The sequence below is a fragment of the Drosophila teissieri genome, chromosome 3R (assembly GCF_016746235.2).
Source record: "Drosophila teissieri strain GT53w chromosome 3R, Prin_Dtei_1.1, whole genome shotgun sequence".
NCBI classification, from domain to species: domain Eukaryota; kingdom Metazoa; phylum Arthropoda; class Insecta; order Diptera; family Drosophilidae; genus Drosophila; species Drosophila teissieri.
The window spans coordinates 25,747,962-25,766,291 of NC_053032.1; the positions used below are offsets into that span (position 1 = coordinate 25,747,962).

Here is an 18,330-nt window from a genome sequence, read left to right on the forward strand (position 1 = left end):
AATGTGTGGAGAGTTTGATATTGATAAATGATATTTGAATTTACCGGTTATTTTTAATTCGCTCTTTGGTATATTTATTTTAGATTCAACGGTATATGGCGGCACGGCACCTGCAGCCACACTAATCCGATCGTTTACTTACAGCTGTTCTTATCAATCAGCTGTTATCAACGGAACTCTATCAAGTGCACTTTACAGGCGTCGTGTGTAAAGATAAGAATTTGCCGAATATTCTTTTTCTGGACATCTGAAGAGCACTTGAGAAGCAGCTAAGTTTGTTGCCATACTCCAAAATCCCCGTTAGATCCCGCTTACGTAATGCTGGGCAATCTGTGCCGACTTTTTGGTGCCCGTTCCCCGATCACCAGGCGCTTGGTGCACACGGAACGGAAAGTTCGGGTGAATGGCTCCGATTTGAACATCGTGGAGAGCGGCAGTGGGGAGCGGAGTCTGCTCCTGATGCCAGGAGCACTGGGTTCCGCCTGGACCGACTTTAGGCCTCAGATCGAGCAGTTGCCTAAACTGCTGCCGGGACACACTATCATCGCCTGGGATCCGCCGGGTTACGGCAAATCAGTGCCGCCTCAGCGCAAGTTTGGCCTTGAATTCTTTCGAGAGGATGCTCAGGCAGCCGTGGATTTGATGCGTGCTCTGGACAGACCACGCTTCTCGATACTGGGCTGGAGTGATGGAGGCATTACGGCCCTCATAGTCGCAGGTCGCCACGCAGAGGCTGTGGATCGCCTAGCCATCTGGGGAGCAGGTGCCTACTTGAACGCCGACGAAGTCAAGGCCCTCAAGAACATCCGGGATGTAGCCAAGTGGTCGCCGCGCATGCGCGAGCCCATGGAGAAGGTTTACGGCGTAGAGAGATTCCCCCAATTGTGGGCTGAATGGGTGGACGCCGCATGCGCCTTCTATGACCAACGGGATGGAGACTTCTGTCGCGCCGAAGTTGAACAAATAAAGATACCTACTTTTATACTGCACGGCAAAAAGGATCCCATGATAGCGGCGGAGCACATTCCTTGGCTGCGGGAGCGATTGCCTCATGCGAATTACTACGAGTTTCCCGAGGGCAAGCACAATATCCATCTACGTTATGCGGAGGAGTTTAACAAACTGGTGGCTGACTTCTTTAACAAAAATGACTAAATTAACCAATACTATATTTCGGCTTTTATGGTTCCAACCCCATTTATTGTATAACTATTGGGAATTGAAGTTGTATATTCGATTATATGTGACAGCACTTATCAGAAGTGGACAGGCAAGTGTTCAAAGTTCGAATTTTAAAAGGAAACTGATAGTTTTGATGAATCAAATTCATATCACAGCTAAGACAAATTGTTTATCTATTAAGTGAATCATTTTGAAATGAATTGAGAAATAACCATATCAGCAAACTCAGCGAAAGGGAAATAAATGATAAATTATAAACCTATTCTTTCCTCTTGCTTTTATATACGTTACTTCAAAAGAAAGATATCAGACTGAGCTATTTTGAAGAAAAATTTAAGTCTCGGGCAAGGCCAACTTAATTCCGGAAACATTATCAAAAATTATACTATATTAAAAGTACTTGAGCTGCACATATATGGATATTGCCCGCCAGAAGACCGCCCACAAGCAAGTATGAGATAACTTTTATGAGAACTAGTAGTTATTTAAAATTTATTATTTCACAGAGAGCTGATCAGTGGCTGATTGGTGGCCAGATTACTGGACCGTCTCGATGAGGGTCTTCACGTAGTCATCGTACTGGGCCTGAAAGAAATTGCCGGCCACGGGACCGCCGAAGCTGTACTTCTGGATGTAGTCGCGGGCCTTGACGTTGATGCGGCCGGTGCGGCTGGTCTTGGACACGAACTTCTCGGTGGTGATCTTCTCGTTCTGCTTGAACACCAGGAAGACGTAGCGGTGCAGGCCGGTTCCCTCACGGGGTCCAGCACCGATGTACTCGGCGATGGTCTGGCCCTCGGACACCTTGTTGCCGGGAATGTTGATCACCAGCCAGTGGAGCAGCTCACGGAACTTGGGGTCCTCGCGGCTGGGTGCGTCGGGGTCCACCAACAGGATGGTGTACAGAGCGTTGGGCTCGGCATCGAAGACGACCGTGGGCTGGTCCTTCACCTGAGTGGGAGTCAGCTCCTTGCCCAGCTCAACCTGAGCGCCGGAAGGATAGGTGATGGTTGCCTTGGAGGCGGGCTTGACGTCGATGATGTCGGGAATAATGCCGGCGGTGTCCATGTTAGCTGGTAGTTCTGCTGCTTGTGCTCGGTGTGGCGTTAGCGAGTTGACTCTGGCCCGGATCCCTGATGTCTGGCCTTATATCGCCGGACGGAGTCCGTCGCCTAATCAGTTGCGTGCACTTTTCAGTTAATACCCCAACGCATAGATAGCGAGATAAGCGATTGGTTAAACTTTATTGAAGGTGTATTGGAAACCCTGCATGATATATGCACAAATCTAGCCTACGATTGATTTATTCCGAATGGGCACATAGTCATCGTACTGGGCCTGGTAGTAATTGGCGGCAATGGGTTCACCCAATCCGTGCTTGGCGGCAAAATCCCGGGCTTTGAAGTTCAAACGGCCTGCGCGAATACTGTGTATGGGAAGAGCTGTCAGTATCACAAAAAACCGATAAATGTGTATAAATATATCATACGTATTGGGTATAGTGGGCGTCTCCTCGATCTTGTTTTCCTGGCGGTAGAGCAGGAAAATATACCGATGCAGGCCAGTGCCCTCCGGCGGACCAGATCCAACGTAGGCTGCCACAGGATGGCCACCGGAAGGATCCACGTTGCTGCCGGGAATGTTGACCACAGCCCAGTGCAGAATCTCACGGTACTTTGGATCCTGGCGAGTCGGAGCATCGGGATCCACCATGAGCAGGGTTAATAGGTTGGACTTTCCCTCCAGACCAGACCAGCTGACATTCGGTTGATCCTTCACCTGGGTGGGGGTCAGCTCGTTACCCTGCTTCACCTCCAGGCCATCGCCATAGGCGACCTTTATGGTGCCAGCGGGAACCGCATCCAGCACATCGGGCACTATATCATCCATGTTACGTGTAGCGTGTTAGTCCAAAAGATGACGATACCTTTTTTTCGTGGCCTTATCACTGATGACCAAGCCGGCTGGGTGATAACAAGGCAAAAGCTTCACTCTGATTCAGCGGATGTCTTTGGATTTATTAAAATTTTCAGTTCAATTAATTAATATCTGGATGGCCAAGACACTCAAGGTTATCCGGCGCTGGCAACAGCTAACACCTAGAAATAATAGTTTAATGGACACAGCGAAATAAACTTTATCGCGGTGGGTAAACTGATTGGTCAATGTTTTGACATTGATTTGTCGCCGTTGGAAAATTGTGAAAAGCCCTTCCACGATAACTGAGCTTTTATGCGAACTGGCATTTTTAGGCACTTTTTTGTTACCGCAAACGCAAAGATCACTTCAACAAACAACTTGTTGCGATGATTCACGGCTTAAAACTAGTTTTCACTTTTTTGGGCATCATCAAAAATTATGACTTGAATCTAAGGATTTAGCTGATCTGGAACCAATGTGCACACCTGATAGCGAAGACACCACTTGTGGGGTTGATCATAAAGTGGTATATTACTCATTTATGAGGTTGTAATCGTACCTTTCCGTTTTATTGTAGGGCATATCAGTTCGATATAGGGAAATGGCTTATATGATCTCCTTTAACCCATGACAAACATTTCATTTAGTATATATCATGCTAATTTATTAAACAATTCGAATATTATTAACACTTGAATATCAATATTGATAGCGCTGACAGAGTTTTGGTCTATTAAATACGCTTAGTTGCATTTATCGCCTTTGTTCTTTGCACAATGAAAATAATGATTAATATATATATATATATATTTATAATACGATAATACAAATAATAATTAGAGTTGTGAAACGTGAGCGTGAGATTTGAGAGGCGTCCCGCGACGCATATAAAAACAACATAGTTTACAATTACATAGTAGGGTAAATCATAGTACCTAGTAGTGGTATGTCTATAGGGAACACGCCCCGCCCGCATATCCAGTGCTCGCGGAGGCAGTGTGTGCGGTATACGGCATGGGGTGTCCGGGGTGGACCCGCTACTCGGGCGTCCTCCGGACTTGCTGGAACTAATCTTGGAATACATTAACTGCTGGTTCAATTTGATTGAGGAAATACCAATAGATGCGGTAACACGTTCTCCATTCTTCTTCATTTCGTTAAATTCAACTGTGATACTCTTGCTCCGTGATGGCGATGCTTGGGCGCCCTAGCAGCGCGTCTCGTACAATCCACTGCGTCCGATGTAGCGCACCCATTTGACCACATCGTGGTCGGAGTAGTTGAGCTTGGGCTCAAACACCTTCAGGTATCGTACCTTGAAGCCGGACGGCGCGAACGGCACCTCAAAGTTCATGGAGATGGGTGGCCGGGTCCACTTCTTCTTGGTGTCCGTCTCCAAAAGCTCGATTTCCGCGGACAGCTGTGTCTCCTTCATGCCCGCCATGCGCTTAATCTTCCACACGATCGCGTTCTCCGATGCCTTGTATTTGGCTTTGCCCTTCAGACAAATGAGTTGCACACCCGATGTATTTAGCGGGGTTGGTATCTTCACCTCGATCTTTTGGCCCAGCAGCGAGGGCTTAAAGTTGGACTTCAGCACAACCTTAACCTCCATCTTGGTGCGACCCACCTCCCGCACCAGCGGGATGACTCGGAATGGCAGCGAAATGTCTTTGGTGGTACGGTAACGCATCAGCTCGAACTCCCCGTCCGGCGGGATGAAGCTGATCGAATGCTCCGTCTCGAATTTGCTTAGCTTGACGCACTGATGGAACTGGCAGTCATCGATGACCACAACGGGTTTGCCGGAGCGTGAGGTTTCCGCCTCTGAATTTCCGGAGAGACCGCGTCCCTTAGACTCCATCACGATCTTGTCGTTGATGCCGAACTTGCACTCGGGCATGCCTACAACATGGCGTTTATTAATAGGAATAATTTATAGAGGGTTAATGCTGGCTTACCCGACAAGTACGACTTCATTACCACCTTGCCGGCCACATGGGCAGATAAAACCTGACCCTGCGGGCTCATCAGCAGGTTCACGTACTCCAATACGTCCAGGAAAAGCTCGTTGCGCCGGTACTTAATGCCCTCGCGACGCCAGCCAATCTGGCCGGTGACCTGTGAGGTTATCTGCATCTGCTCCTCCTTGGTGGCCGACTTGATGCCTTGCTGTGTGATGAAGGTCTTCAGAGTGCCGGAGTCCGTGTTCTGCGGGTAGCCAAAGTCGAGGATCTCATCCAGCAGCTCGTAGATGAGCACGAAGTTATTCTTGATGTTCTCCTCGGAGATCTTGCCGAAGTAGGATTGCATCACCTCGATGATCTTCAGAAGGAACTCAAAGACCATGGCAGCGTTCACATTCTGCTTGGTCACAGCCGCCAGCCAAATGTTTGCTCTCTGTGAAAGGAGATTGGATAATGAGTGGGCGTGAAGGAATCAAAGGAACTGCGGGCACTGACCTTAATGTGGAAGAAGCTGGTCCTCGCAATGTTCGTCACTGGCGAGCGGACCTGCTGGCGGGCGTGGATGACGTTGACCCGAAAGGCGTCCACGGCATTCCGACCGATGTCGTCGCGGTAAACTCGCGAGATCAGCACCTCGCCCTTGTGGTTGTAGACGAACAGGCCGCCAATCATCTTGTGCGCTATCTGATGGTTAGTCCAAGTCGGTATAATATATATATTTATATGCAAATATAAGATATATACATGGACAGTGGACGATGCTGCAGATTCAAGCGAAAATTTTTATCAGAAAATCAATTTTCACTCCCCTTTAGTGTGGCCGTTCGAGGTCCGGTATATACCAAAGGCGAAATGGTCTTACACTTATTTAAAAAGAAATGTTCATTCGAGTGCTGGATTCCAAAACTAAGATTGAGTTTACTGGCATGTGAAGCTCGTACATTCCCACCAATTATTTAAGTCCTGATATTTTAGAAAAAGATTCTAGGATTATTTTTAAGCCCGTGTTGTCAAGTAGTCATGAAATAGCAGATCATTTTTCTTTTCTTAATAGTACCAAATTAAAATTACCTTCGCAATTTCGAAATAAATAAAATATAACAACAACCAATTGACAATTACATTGTCCTAATTTCGTCGCTATCTTAACGTACACTGTTCTGGTATTTTCGGCAATTTTTAAAATATACGGTAAAATTTATCGATAACTTTGGGGTCACACTGGTCGTACATGACTCTGCGATTTGACAAAAACAAAATTAAGTTTTGTCAAAAAAATCAAGTATTTCTCTGTGCTTAACAAACCGCAACCCACAAATCCGACCAAAATGCCTGCCGAAAACCTGGAGGAGCAGGGTCTGGAGAAGAACCCTAACCTGGAGCTGGCCCAAACGAAGTTCTTGCTCACCCTGGCGGAATACAAGCAGGATGCGGCGTTGAAGGCGAAGCTTCTGGAGGCAATCCGCACGGAGAACATGGCCCCGTGGTACGAGCACATCTGCACGGAACTCGGCTGGGCCGTGGACAAGGATCTGCTGGCGCGCATGAAGGAGAACAATCGCGTGGAGGTGGAGCAGCTGGACGCAGCGATCGAGGATGCGGAAAAGAATCTGGGCGAGATGGAAGTACGCGAGGCAAACCTGAAGAAGTCAGAGTACTTGTGCCGCATTGGTGACAAGGCTGCGGCGGAGACCGCATTCCGCAAGACCTACGAGAAGACCGTTTCCCTGGGCCACCGCCTGGACATCGTATTCCATCTGATCCGTTTGGGACTGTTCTACCTCGACCATGATCTTATCACTCGCAACATCGATAAGGCCAAGTATCTGATCGAGGAGGGCGGCGACTGGGACCGACGCAACCGGCTGAAGGTATACCAGGGCGTCTACTCGGTGGCAGTGCGTGACTTCAAGGCGGCGGCCACCTTCTTCCTGGACACCGTGAGCACCTTTACCTCATACGAGCTGATGGACTACCCCACCTTTGTGCGCTACACCGTTTACGTGGCCATGATCGCCCTGCCCCGCAATGAGCTGCGCGACAAAGTGATCAAGGGCTCCGAAATCCAGGAGGTGCTCCACGGCCTGCCCGACGTGAAACAGTTCCTGTTCGCCCTGTACAACTGCCAATACGAGAACTTCTACGTGAACTTGGCCGGCGTAGAGAAGCATCTGCGCTCGGACTACCTCATTCACCCCCACTACCGCTACTACGTGCGCGAGATGCGCATTCTGGGCTACACCCAGTTGCTGGAATCGTACCGCTCCCTCACCCTGCAGTATATGGCCGAGTCGTTCGGCGTAACCGTGGACTACATCGACCAGGAGCTGGCCCGCTTCATCGCCGCCGGACGGCTGCACGCCAAGGTGGATCGCGTCGGCGGCATTGTGGAGACCAATCGGCCTGACAACAAGAACTGGCAGTATCAGGCGACCATCAAGCAGGGCGATCTGCTGCTCAACCGCATCCAGAAGCTGAGCCGCGTGATAAACATCTAATGTAGTTCATATAAAAAGATTTATTCAAATTCAACATTTATTACAGTGTAAAGCTAATGCAACGTACAATAATAAAAACGATAAAAAACTCATGGAAATGCTCTAGCAGATTGTACGTTCGCTTATGTATTAACTAAATTCTTTGGAATTATTTTGGTTACGCCGTCTTTTAGTGTATTTGAGTATTATTGCAATCATTCCACTTTTGTACTTAACTGCCGTTTGACCTGCTATTTGAATGTAAGCCTAAGCGTCGCCCTCGATCTTCTCCTTCCACGACGGTTCCTCTTTGGTATCGCTGCCATGCTGGTTATGACCAGATTCGCTGCCCGGGAAGGCAATTGAGGGCTTGTTGTTGGTCATGAAGCTGCGCGCCATCTCATCGAGCGCCACCGAGGATCGGAGTCCGCAGTCTAGCGGCTCATCCAGGTCATGTGCCCGCTGCTGTTGCTGTTGTTGGTGATGTTGCTGTCCCGCCGATGCTTTTGCTGCCATTTCGTGCAGGTTCTGAACCATTTCGTGGATGGGTGTGCCCTGGGTCAGGACCTCGGGCACCATGGGCAACGCACCCAGACCGCTCATATTGTGGCGTCGCATGTGACTCGTACTCAGGTTGATCAGCGCATTCATCATCACCTTGTTGCGCTGGTAGTCCTTGCGCAGGTGCTGACGTATCTCCGTGTGGCAGTGCTCGTTGTTGGTCACGATGATGTCGCCGGTGTCCGTGGTGGTCACGCGCGCCTTGCAGTTGAACTTGCGCGACAGGTTGCACTGCCAGTACTTCTTGTCCTTGCGCACGTACTGAATGCCGAAGGTGTGCCCGTCGTGGACCAGCAGCGGCTTGCCGCGCTGGCTCAGCATGAACTCCAGCTTGCCCTGGAACCAGTGCTCGCCGGGTGCGACTACAATACAGGACGAGAAGGCTAGTGAGGATCGGTTTTGGGTCTGTGGCTGCTGATGGGTATGCTTGGAGTAGTACTCTCCGCTCCCTCTGCTGGTTATGTTTGGTTTTGGATGCCAGGACATACACGAATGAGCCCAAAATTATGTGTGTTTATGTGTGTCATGCAGTTTACTTACCTGCTCGGTGATTATATAAGTTAAAGATACCTTTGGAACTGGTATAATATTATTATTATATCAGATCGAAAGTGCCAGTTATTCTATTTTAGGAGGTAACCCTATTTGTAGTTGGTTAGTGCTTGGCCATTGGAATACCCATTGATATACGCACAGGGCCACGAAACATATCCAAAATTACTCTGGTTAGCTTAATCTGGGATTCATTTCACAGCGCCCATTAGTAACTTTTGGTTTATCGTTTCGCATTAGTTTATCAAATACATTATGCACATTGGTACGGGTATTTACATTAGTTACTCTTTACTCTCTCTCTCGAATCAAATTCAATTTGCTACTAAAAACTCTAGCTAGTCAAAAATAAATTATACCTCCGCTTTTGAGGCAGTGCGATGTGGAGGTTTCCGCGGCAACAGCCTTACATGTTCTCCATCTTGAAGGTGTGTCTGCTGTTCGGGGATATGGTGATGGAGTTGATCACGTGAGCACTGCTGGGATCCGTGGCAACCTCAGAGCCAGCTCCTTCTTGCTGCTGCTGCTGCTGGTGTGGCTGCTGTTCCTCCACGGGTTGTGGAGGTGGACTCTGTGCCTGGAGGGAATGACTGCTCCGGTTTGATTGTGGACTTTGCTGCAGATGCGCAGGCGAGAGAAGCACTGGTCCCGATCCCGAGCCACCTCCCAGCTCCAGATTATGTTGCTGCGGAGGCGGAGGATTGTGTGGCGAGTGCTGCTGGTGGTGTTGCTGTTGATGGTGAGTCTGGGTCTGCAGGTGCATCAGATTTGGATTGTGCAAGAGGCTCGCTGAGCTGCCATGCTGCTCCATGTGCGTTGGCGCCGGATGGTGCTGCACCAGGAGATTGGGGAGAGGTTGTCCCAAGTGGTGGTGATGATGCGGGTGGTGCGGCGTTGATGTCACTGGGAGTGGTGGTGGTGGTGGCGGCGGTGGTGGTGTTTGATTGGCAAACATGTTTGGCACACGATTGCCATGCTGCAAATCCGGACCCAAGTGGCCACCTCCATCCGTTAGAGAGTAAGCCGCTTGGCTGGAAATGGGCACAGGCGCTGGATTTCCAGAAACTGACGCTGTCGAGGGCGCCGAAGATCCCTGACCGCCGCGCATGTGCGGCGTGTGGTTGTGGACGCCCGTGGCGGATATGATCCTGCCCAAGTGGGTGATGCACCGCGCCCGGCACATGCTGATCCGGTACGACTTGCACAGCCAGTAGGTCTTCATGCCCTGCTGCGTGGCCACCGTGTTGTTTCGGTTGAACACGCAGTTGCCGTGCAGCAGCGAGGTGGTGGACAGCATCACCATGTTGCTGCCGCCTGCTCCGGACAATGGTGGATCATTAGTGGTCTGTTCTTCGCTGGACGCTCAAAGGGTGTTATTTACAGGGGAAAGAGGCAAGCTATTGGATAGCGGGGGAGGAGTCGCACTCCTCCTCCGTTTGGAAGATGCGGTTGGGTGTGCGTGTTCTCGATACTGTGCGGATTGTTAGGCGTTACAAGGATTCGATTGTACCACGTTATAAAGCCAGTACTAAATGTATTTCAACTAAAAGCACTACTTAATGTGTGTTTCAAATGCGGCTGAAAGTGTTTTAAATCGTTTCGAACCTGAATCAAACTTTAGTTTTTAGTATGTTTTAGAAATATCACAAGACAAACTTTATGGAGAATAAACGCATTATAAGAGAACTATTTAGAAATTATTTGAATAAATTTTTACTTTTTTTGATCATTTTAAACCCCAGTTTGTAGTGAATCGAATAGTCTTCAACCCCTTGGAAAGATTTGCAGCAAAACATGTGCCTTGAGGCCCACCAGTCTGCCAGGTCGATCGAACAACTGAATCTCACGGGCAATCAGAGCTATCTGATGTTTATCTAACTATGCGCTCAGTTCAAGTATTTACTTCTGCTAATACTTTTACCCCAGTTAAATCAGCAAATATCTCTCGACAATCAATGGCCGCTCTGTTAGGTCTCCATTTGGTTCCATTCCTTAGTGGTTAGTGACAATGAGTTCAGTGGGCTAGTGTGTACGTGGAGTGAATGATCGTGTTAAATATGTATGCGCAATGATGGATGCAAAATAATAGCCCAATCTTATAAAGAATAAAATAATAAGTCAAAATGAATGCCAAGCTACATGCAACAGAAAAGTGATCAAAATAGTGCCAGCGGCACAAATCAGGATGCCACCTACTTGAGGGAATGTCCATGTGGTTGGCAAAGTTTTTGGAGTAATCGTTGGGCATGTACAGTTCGTTGGGGTACTCGGTGCCGGAGCCCACGGATCCATTGTTGTTGATGCCACATGGGCCGCCCGAATTATTGGAGCTGCCGCTGGGACCACTGCTGTTGCCGCCCTTGTAGAAGTAGTTGTCCATGTTGAAGGCCGGGGCAAAGGGATTTCGGATGGGTGCAGATGGAGAGGCCGAGGAGGTGAGGCTGCCCACGCTGCCCGAGCTACCTCCACCAGCCGACAATGGACCGTGATGGTGACCATCCGATTCGCGCTTCAGACCTCCGAGATCGTAGCGCTGTTCTCCCATCGTAATTTGTGGAATGGGTGGCAAGAAGAACTCCTCTGAATTCAGGCTGTTGTCCAATGCGGCTGCACTATCCGCGTGATCGCCTCCGCCTCCTTCGCTTCCGCCGGAGCCATGGTCCTTGAGGGAGCGTCTCAACTGTTTGCCGGAGTAAATGGACAGGGAATCGCTGCCAAAATCCGACGGCATCGGACGCTTGCCGGATGTGTAGAGGTGGCTGGCATCGTTGGAGGCTCTGCTGGCACCACCTGGCGAAGTGGTTCTTGAATTGCTCTGGCCCTTGGATTCATTGTGATCCGTTTCCGATTTGCTATTGTTATTGCTATTATTGTTGGAGCTGTGATGATTGATGTTGCTCGATTCTTCTGCCGGTGGCTGACTAGAGGACTTCTCGGATACGCTCGATCCTGGCGAGGAGTTCGAATTGGTAGCCAAGCCCTTGATCTGCAGCAGCTGGCCAATCTTCATGAACGACTGCAGCTCCGTGTGCTTAACATTCACCACTCCTTGGTACATGAACTCCAGTAGCTCCATCATAATGTTGAAGCTTACATCCTTGAGTATTACTAGAAAGATTTGGAGATATACAAAAATGTGTTATAAGGAGTATCCACTTTCAAGCGAATCCATGGAGAAATGCACAAAAAGAATTATGATTATGCAGAGAATTTGAGATAAGTACATATTTTTGAGTAACAAGCAACATTCCTTGAAAAATCAAAAAACGTGCTTGTCAACAGCCCAGTGATTATTTTAAAAACGTTTAAACTTAAGGGGATTTGGAAATGTTTCCAGACTGATTACAAACTGTTTTTATGTTTTTCCCTCAACCCAAAATTGATTCAACGTAATTGCTTGTTTACATAAAGACTCGAAACGACAATAATAACATCAGTAGGAAAGGAGGTCACATTCGTAGTGGAGATGTTATCATCGAAACGCTCAAATACTAAATCAATACATAAAAACAGCTATGATAAGAAATCTGAAAACTTAAATATAAACTCAACAACAGCAACGCAGTAGCACAGCAATAATTATAAAATAAGTAGCATGACATATCATCCGCCTGCTCCCCACTCGTCCTAAGAAGCTGTGGAGCAGTCCGGATTCGAATCGGATCCACAGTGGTGCGGATCTGTTATCTCAGGGGTGGTTCGAGATCATGCCACATAAGTTTCAATATTTCATAGTTCACAGTGAGCCATAAAGTCGATTTTTGTGTTCTAAACAAATGTCTATAAATTTGTTGTAGCCGTGGAAATATAAGTTGTTAATCGTTTTTGCAGAGAAAGATGTTTCAGAGAAGATTAGGTGTTTTGAGTAATTATTTTAAAAACCTATAAATACATTTAAAAAGAGTCTTTAATTCAAGGTTATACATGATAGTTCATCATTTTGCTTTCCCGCCAAAAGCAGGATTCACAAATTAATTAAAGCGCTTAAGCCCGATTTCAGATTAGGTTAGTACTTTTTCTGACAGATTACTAAAAAAAACCTGCTGATCTGAAACTGATTCTTATCAGTGCATTCCCATCAACCCCTGCCCACTGTGCCTGTCGCTCGCAGCATCAACATCTAGTTAAAAACAATATTATCACTTGTTCTCAATAACAATTTTATTACACAAACAGGCGTACATACATCGCATATGTACGGCTGTATGTAAATACAATATTAAATCGCCGATCAGCAACAGACAAACTTGGTTGCTTAATCTGAACGACGAACGACGACATCAATTGTGCCCTATCATTTGCCGTAGTCGTCATTACGGATCATTTTGTCTCGCCTATCTATCTATCTGCGCCTTGGCATGTCCGTATTCGTCCGAGTGATCGCCTGGCGAAGATCAAAATCCAGGCAATATGTGAAGCAATATATTGCTTTGCTCCAGGGGTACAGTGCACACATCGACACTCAACTGATGCCAGATAGATACGGGACTCCACATTGAGGGCACTCAGTATACACCACTATCACTATCATTTGCCTCACTTTTCCGTGCCCGGAGACGCAGATACATGGCCAGCATCGCCGGAGATAAAGTGCGAGCGTGAATCAAGACAAAGAGATCCATATACAAAATTCTTTTGAATCAATAAACCATTTATGGACCCCGACCCCCGTAGATAAACTCTGTCTAAAGTTCACGGAGAACGTGATAAATCCGTGCATGCTGCTGATAAGAGGGAATCGACAGTACCCAAAACTCAGATCATCGCGTCTCGATCGCTGTTTGCCTAAATGTATGCCATATAGTATGTGCGGCACCATCAGTCGCCTGACCCGCGGTGATCTCTGCTGATATCAGAGCGTCTGGAACTGGGGATTGGGTACTGAGGAACTGGGGAACTGCTGAACTGGTGAACTGCTGAACTGCAGCGATATCTGCCTCAGCTCGATTTTGATTTGTTTTGGGACGCGAACACCCTCGCCAAACAAGATCACGCCCACTACAAATGGTTCCACCAATCGGATCGCAGGCGATCGATTTCGAAACAGTTTTATTTTATGATTATGATAAATGTTTATCGAATCAGAACGCCAATAGGTTCTATTGTTGTTCCCCTCGGTGATTCGTAGAGCCGTCGGGCTTGTAGTGGAGTGGGCTGCCTCATTTTGACAATGTCGTCGCACGAACATTCATAAATATTTGTTATCTCCAAACGCCATAATAGTCGAGTAGTCGAATCGAATTGTCGCGCTGGTAGTAGTACAACCTGATAAAAGGCCAAGAAGCCCAACCGACAACCAGAGACCCAGCCAACCCAAGAGCTTGGTCATAGATTTCCATTCTGATTCCATTTCCACTCCATTTCCCTTTCCCGCCCCCAACTCTTCTCGAATGGAAATGCCCCGAAGGAGTCCGGCTGGCCCAGGGATTAGCCCAGCTTAGTCGATTGCCACGTCAATTGGCGATTTCTGGCCACTGGCTACTAACTACTGGCTACGGGCTACTGGCTTCTGGCAGGCCAATAAATTACAAATTGTCAACACATATGGGCAATAAAAGCATTTATGAAATTTCATATGCTCAAAGTCAAAGTTTGATATAATGCGAAGAGACCATAAAATACTGCTGTACGTAAACAACTTTCAACGCGATCGATTGGGTAACCCAGAAGCGGGAAATGTAGAAGGGTTTATAAACTCGATAATTCAATTGGATTAACGCCTTCAAAAGCGTTTAGGTTTTTTTTTTAATAATAAGTTCAAGTAGCTTATGCAGAATACATACTCTACTCAACTTAATATTTGAGTGACAGTCATATAATATTCAGTTTAGTTTTTATATGTATCATAAAATGACGAGCTTTCCTTTTTGGACAGATAATTATAACGACCTTCTTACAAAGTTTAATTCCTATATTAGATTTAGATTTTCAGATTTTCTTAACCATTAAAAAAATAGCTGTCTATATCTCCGACAAGAGAAAATTAACTATGATCTACCTTAGTTTCCGAGCAATTCAAACACTTTTGATAATCTTGGCAAGCGTATAACATCGAAATAAACAAATTGAAGATTAGGGGTTAAGAACGCACTGGAACTCAAAGTCCAACGTGGCCAAAAATGGATTACTTTGCCGAAATAAATAGTGCAGGTCCCCATAAAAATTGTTTACCCCCTCTGAAGCGTGGAGAAACAAATAGAACGACGACTTTGCTTTTAGTCACGGTGCGGCAATATATTAATAACAGTGGGTGTTTAATATTTACGACAAGTCCGGCGATCGATATTATATTATCTTTCCAGCCCCAAAAGCTGGCCGGTAAGCAACGGAAAGGCTATATTCGATCGCCGTGGCTACTTCAAATCGGGAGTGGGAATTGCCAGGTGGCCAGGTGACTAGGGGGATGTGGAAGGGAAGAGGCTTGGACCTGGTTCTTGGAGAGGCCCAATATCACACATGGCACATACTGCGACTGTCTGAGTGCGTTATCTAACGAGCAATAAGTTCAAAATCTTATTTTACGATCAAGAGTGATACCCAAAGTAAAGTGGTTGGCACTAAACGCTGGGCTGATAAAACCGCTGCCCCCAGACGATGTCCGTCTTGTTTATGCCAATAATAAATAGATAATTTTGGAGGATTAGCATTGTATTGGGGACTGCGACGGCTGGCCAGATATAACCACTTGGCCGGCACGGTGTGGATTGATTTACACGTCCGGAGCAGCGGAAACACGTATGGTACATACTCGTTCATACATACATACATCAATCGAGCGAGGCTCTCTAATCAATATCTCGAAAACTAAAAACTTCGAGTGGTTGGATGAAGGGTGAAGGTGTGAGGGTGGACCCAGTTGCTCAGTTGGGCAATAAATGATTGTTAAACGCGATAAAAAGATAAAAAATATTTAGACTATTGTTGTTGCTGCGTGTTACACACGGAACACACACAGCTATTTGGCTTGTTAGCACCTCGATGACTGTTGTTGGCTGGCTGGTTGGTTGGTTGGTTGAATGGTTGGTTGAATGGTTGGTTGGTTGGTTATATTTAATAACTTGCCCCCGCTTGGGTTCGCCGTTATTTATAGGGTATATTAATATTCTTTATCTTTGGAAATACCTCTTGTAGCAGCGTTCGTGGGTAGGTAGCACCTTCCTGCTGCTACTTGAAAAGATAAAACCTTATTTTTTATGGCCGCCTGATCAGATAAAGCCACCGTGCAGCAGGCAGCCGTGTTCAACACGACCGCGAACGAAATCGGAATCGAACCGACCAGGAGGGGCCACGGCGATATCTCATATCCATACACCATATACACCACATATAGCGTACATAAATAGTACACCACCGTTCTAGAGTCCATTTGAAGTACATTTGATGAGGTCAGCAACGCACCCAATCTCCCCGATCCGATCGAAGTGGGCTGCGGCTCCGACTCCGACTCTGCGCTCTCGCCATGGACCTTATCACGATGGATACTCCGTGCGTGGCGAGGGTAAACAATCCCGATGTGCCTCCGGAGGCGGAGGACTCCGGCAGCTACCACACAGCCATAGACAACCAGGCGGCGGCATTCGGCTCACCGGAGGATTATCACCAGACCTCGATTCTTAGTGGGTTGCTGCTGTTTGTCTTTCGATTTACGACTCTACAGTCAAACTCCACTAACTGGTACGTGGATCAGAAAAGGGAAGGTACCACCTTGTGTACGAGAAGTGCAATAATTAATTCTAATGGGCGATCCATCAACCGACTAATATTATTATTTGATTATAACGCATGTACGTAAAAAAAGCTAAGTTAAGCTTCTGAAGCGGAGTTCTAAAGTTAAGTGAAAAGTTAATAAGGTGGGTAGTTGGGTTTATGGTAGTGATACTGTAAAGCCCTAGACTTGCTGGGTCTCTCGACTGGAACTCGAAATCGAAACGGAGGTGGAGCTGGGCTGATAACCACCGAATGTGTCATGGAATTTAACACAAAGGTTGATTTATATCTAAGCGTTTGACAAGAGTGACGAACAGACAGGCTGACGGGCGGGCTCCTCGATAAACTGACACCGCTGTCCCAGTGATAAACTGACCGATTTCTGTAGGAATACTGTGGCCGAAAGAGAAAATCAGGCTCTAATTTCTAAACGACCATGTAACCAGTAGACTCTCTTTCCTGGCATTGAAAAGGAAAAGTCATTATATAGACTATTTGAATAAAGGCCATGATATGGCCTAGTGAAAGCCTAAACAAAGTAGCAAGTATTCATGGTTTTGTTGGGAACTTAGACCCTTCTTCTGGCTTTAAATATTTTTAGAAAATATTTGTACAAATTTTTGTAATGTCAGAAGCTAACCAATTTGTAAGAAACACGGGTGATTCACTTAGGAACGCAATGTCTCATTGGGATCATCCATATGCATGGCCACAAAAGCCCGGAACATAAAACTTGACCAATTTGTGGAGGACCATATCCACGACTGGGCCCACTATCTGTATCCATATGCATGCCGCTGACAAAGTAAGACACGCTGTATAACTTAGCATTTAAACCGGGGACGCCGGCGAGGTAGTCTATTGATGGGGCCACAATTATGTGGCGACCCAATCGGAGTACTCACTGATGGGATGCTTGCAGGGATTGGTGGTGAAGATCTCCTGGAAGTAGGGGCTGCAGATGGCCAGCACTATCTTGTGGGCATGGAGGAGCTTTCCATCGCAGGCGAGGGTCACGTCCACCAGGTCGCCGCGGTCGTACAGATTCTGGAAGCCGCTGGCGATGTTGTCCTGGAAGTTTTTCCAGCACAGCTTGAACTCGTCGTCCATGGCGGATGCGGATGCTCGCCGAAAACCAGACTTTTCCAATTCCAATTGGCTGGCGTAATTTATGCGCACAGACTTTTGCGATGATTCTCGTGCGAATCTGTTTTTTATGGCTTTTGTTTATCCGCTTTGCTCGTGATTCGTTCACGGGCCAAAAATCACAATTCACGTATTCTCACGCACCTTTATTTTTATTGTAGCAAGTGTTTGAATTTGTTAAACTAGCTAATAGCTACTTAATCCGCATTCACGCGCACACGATCTCGAGTCGTTCGCGTCCACGGGCGCATTGATTTTGATTTGGGCTCTAATTAACACAGTGTGATTTAAACATTTTTTTCGGAAAGCGTGAAAAGCAGCGACGCTGTTTACGTTCCGGCTGATAATGAACTCACCACCCCCCCACACTTTGAGGAACTGCGAAACGGTGGTTTTTCGGGTGCCCCAGCGAACGGTCTCACTGGCCACTGGTAAACAAACGAAAATGTTTGGTGAACTTTTACTTCAATTAAAAAATTCACTTAGGATTAATTCTAAAACAGGTATAACAATACAGAACTTTGAAAGAAAATTAAATAACGAAGCATATAGTAAGTATGAATATAATTTGAAGTACCTTACTAACACAAAGCCTTCTTAAATCGTAATGTTAAAGATACTAAACAGATTTTTAATCCCAAACAATTATTTTGTTAAATGTATATTTGTACGTCAATTATAGGCATTCGTTTATAATACCGATAGGACTCGTGCCAACTATGTACGTAAAATATTTAAATTCTCAAATGCTTGAAAGAAGTTTTTGAAATTTATCTGCCGATAACTTTTTCGATTAACGATATCAAAACGACAATTGA

The 18,330-nt window shown here is 46.6% G+C and overlaps 6 protein-coding genes across 8 annotated transcripts; 2 read left to right on the forward strand and 4 right to left on the reverse strand.

The window, feature by feature from the left end:
• Positions 1–138: 138 nt before the first annotated feature.
• Positions 139–1,440, forward strand: LOC122620734 (valacyclovir hydrolase). The gene has a single exon (XM_043798333.1). It carries the CDS (start codon positions 319–321, stop codon positions 1,153–1,155), a length of 837 nt encoding a protein of 278 aa, XP_043654268.1. The 5' UTR covers positions 139–318; the 3' UTR covers positions 1,156–1,440.
• A 205-nt stretch (positions 1,441–1,645) lies between these two features.
• LOC122620365 (protein D3) lies at positions 1,646–2,311 on the reverse strand. The gene has a single exon (XM_043797793.1). The coding sequence runs from the start codon at positions 2,248–2,250 to the stop codon at positions 1,720–1,722; it is 531 nt and encodes a 176-aa protein (XP_043653728.1). The 5' UTR covers positions 2,251–2,311; the 3' UTR covers positions 1,646–1,719.
• Positions 2,312–2,407: 96 nt separating this feature from the next.
• Positions 2,408–3,383, reverse strand: LOC122620364 (protein D3). Its single transcript, XM_043797792.1, has 2 exons — positions 2,672–3,383; positions 2,408–2,608 (listed from the first exon to the last, which is right to left on the reverse strand). Exons 1-2 carry the CDS (start codon positions 3,070–3,072, stop codon positions 2,470–2,472), a joined length of 540 nt encoding a protein of 179 aa, XP_043653727.1. The 5' UTR covers positions 3,073–3,383; the 3' UTR covers positions 2,408–2,469.
• A 361-nt stretch (positions 3,384–3,744) lies between these two features.
• Positions 3,745–5,877, reverse strand: LOC122622352 (AP-2 complex subunit mu). The gene is made up of 4 exons (XM_043800742.1): positions 5,814–5,877; positions 5,565–5,753; positions 5,064–5,502; positions 3,745–5,007 (listed from the first exon to the last, which is right to left on the reverse strand). The coding sequence occupies exons 2-4, from the start codon at positions 5,739–5,741 to the stop codon at positions 4,310–4,312; spliced, it is 1,314 nt and encodes a 437-aa protein (XP_043656677.1). The 5' UTR covers positions 5,742–5,753; positions 5,814–5,877; the 3' UTR covers positions 3,745–4,309.
• Positions 5,878–6,269: 392 nt separating this feature from the next.
• Positions 6,270–7,659, forward strand: LOC122622353 (26S proteasome non-ATPase regulatory subunit 6). The gene has a single exon (XM_043800743.1). It carries the CDS (start codon positions 6,398–6,400, stop codon positions 7,565–7,567), a length of 1,170 nt encoding a protein of 389 aa, XP_043656678.1. The 5' UTR covers positions 6,270–6,397; the 3' UTR covers positions 7,568–7,659.
• LOC122622351 (broad-complex core protein isoforms 1/2/3/4/5) lies at positions 7,570–18,004 on the reverse strand. 3 transcript variants are annotated; one of them, XM_043800741.1, is made up of 3 exons: positions 17,272–17,974; positions 10,856–11,767; positions 7,570–8,469 (listed from the first exon to the last, which is right to left on the reverse strand). In XM_043800741.1, the coding sequence occupies exons 1-3, from the start codon at positions 17,474–17,476 to the stop codon at positions 7,814–7,816; spliced, it is 1,773 nt and encodes a 590-aa protein (XP_043656676.1). In that variant the 5' UTR covers positions 17,477–17,974; the 3' UTR covers positions 7,570–7,813. The 3 variants fall into 3 exon arrangements, with proteins under 3 accessions (XP_043656676.1, XP_043656675.1, XP_043656674.1); XM_043800740.1 differs by lacking the exons at positions 7,570–8,469; positions 17,272–17,974 and adding exons at positions 8,506–9,973; positions 12,584–12,598; XM_043800739.1 differs by lacking the exon at positions 7,570–8,469 and adding an exon at positions 8,510–9,973 and having other exon boundaries at positions 17,272–18,004.
• Positions 18,005–18,330: the final 326 nt, after the last annotated feature.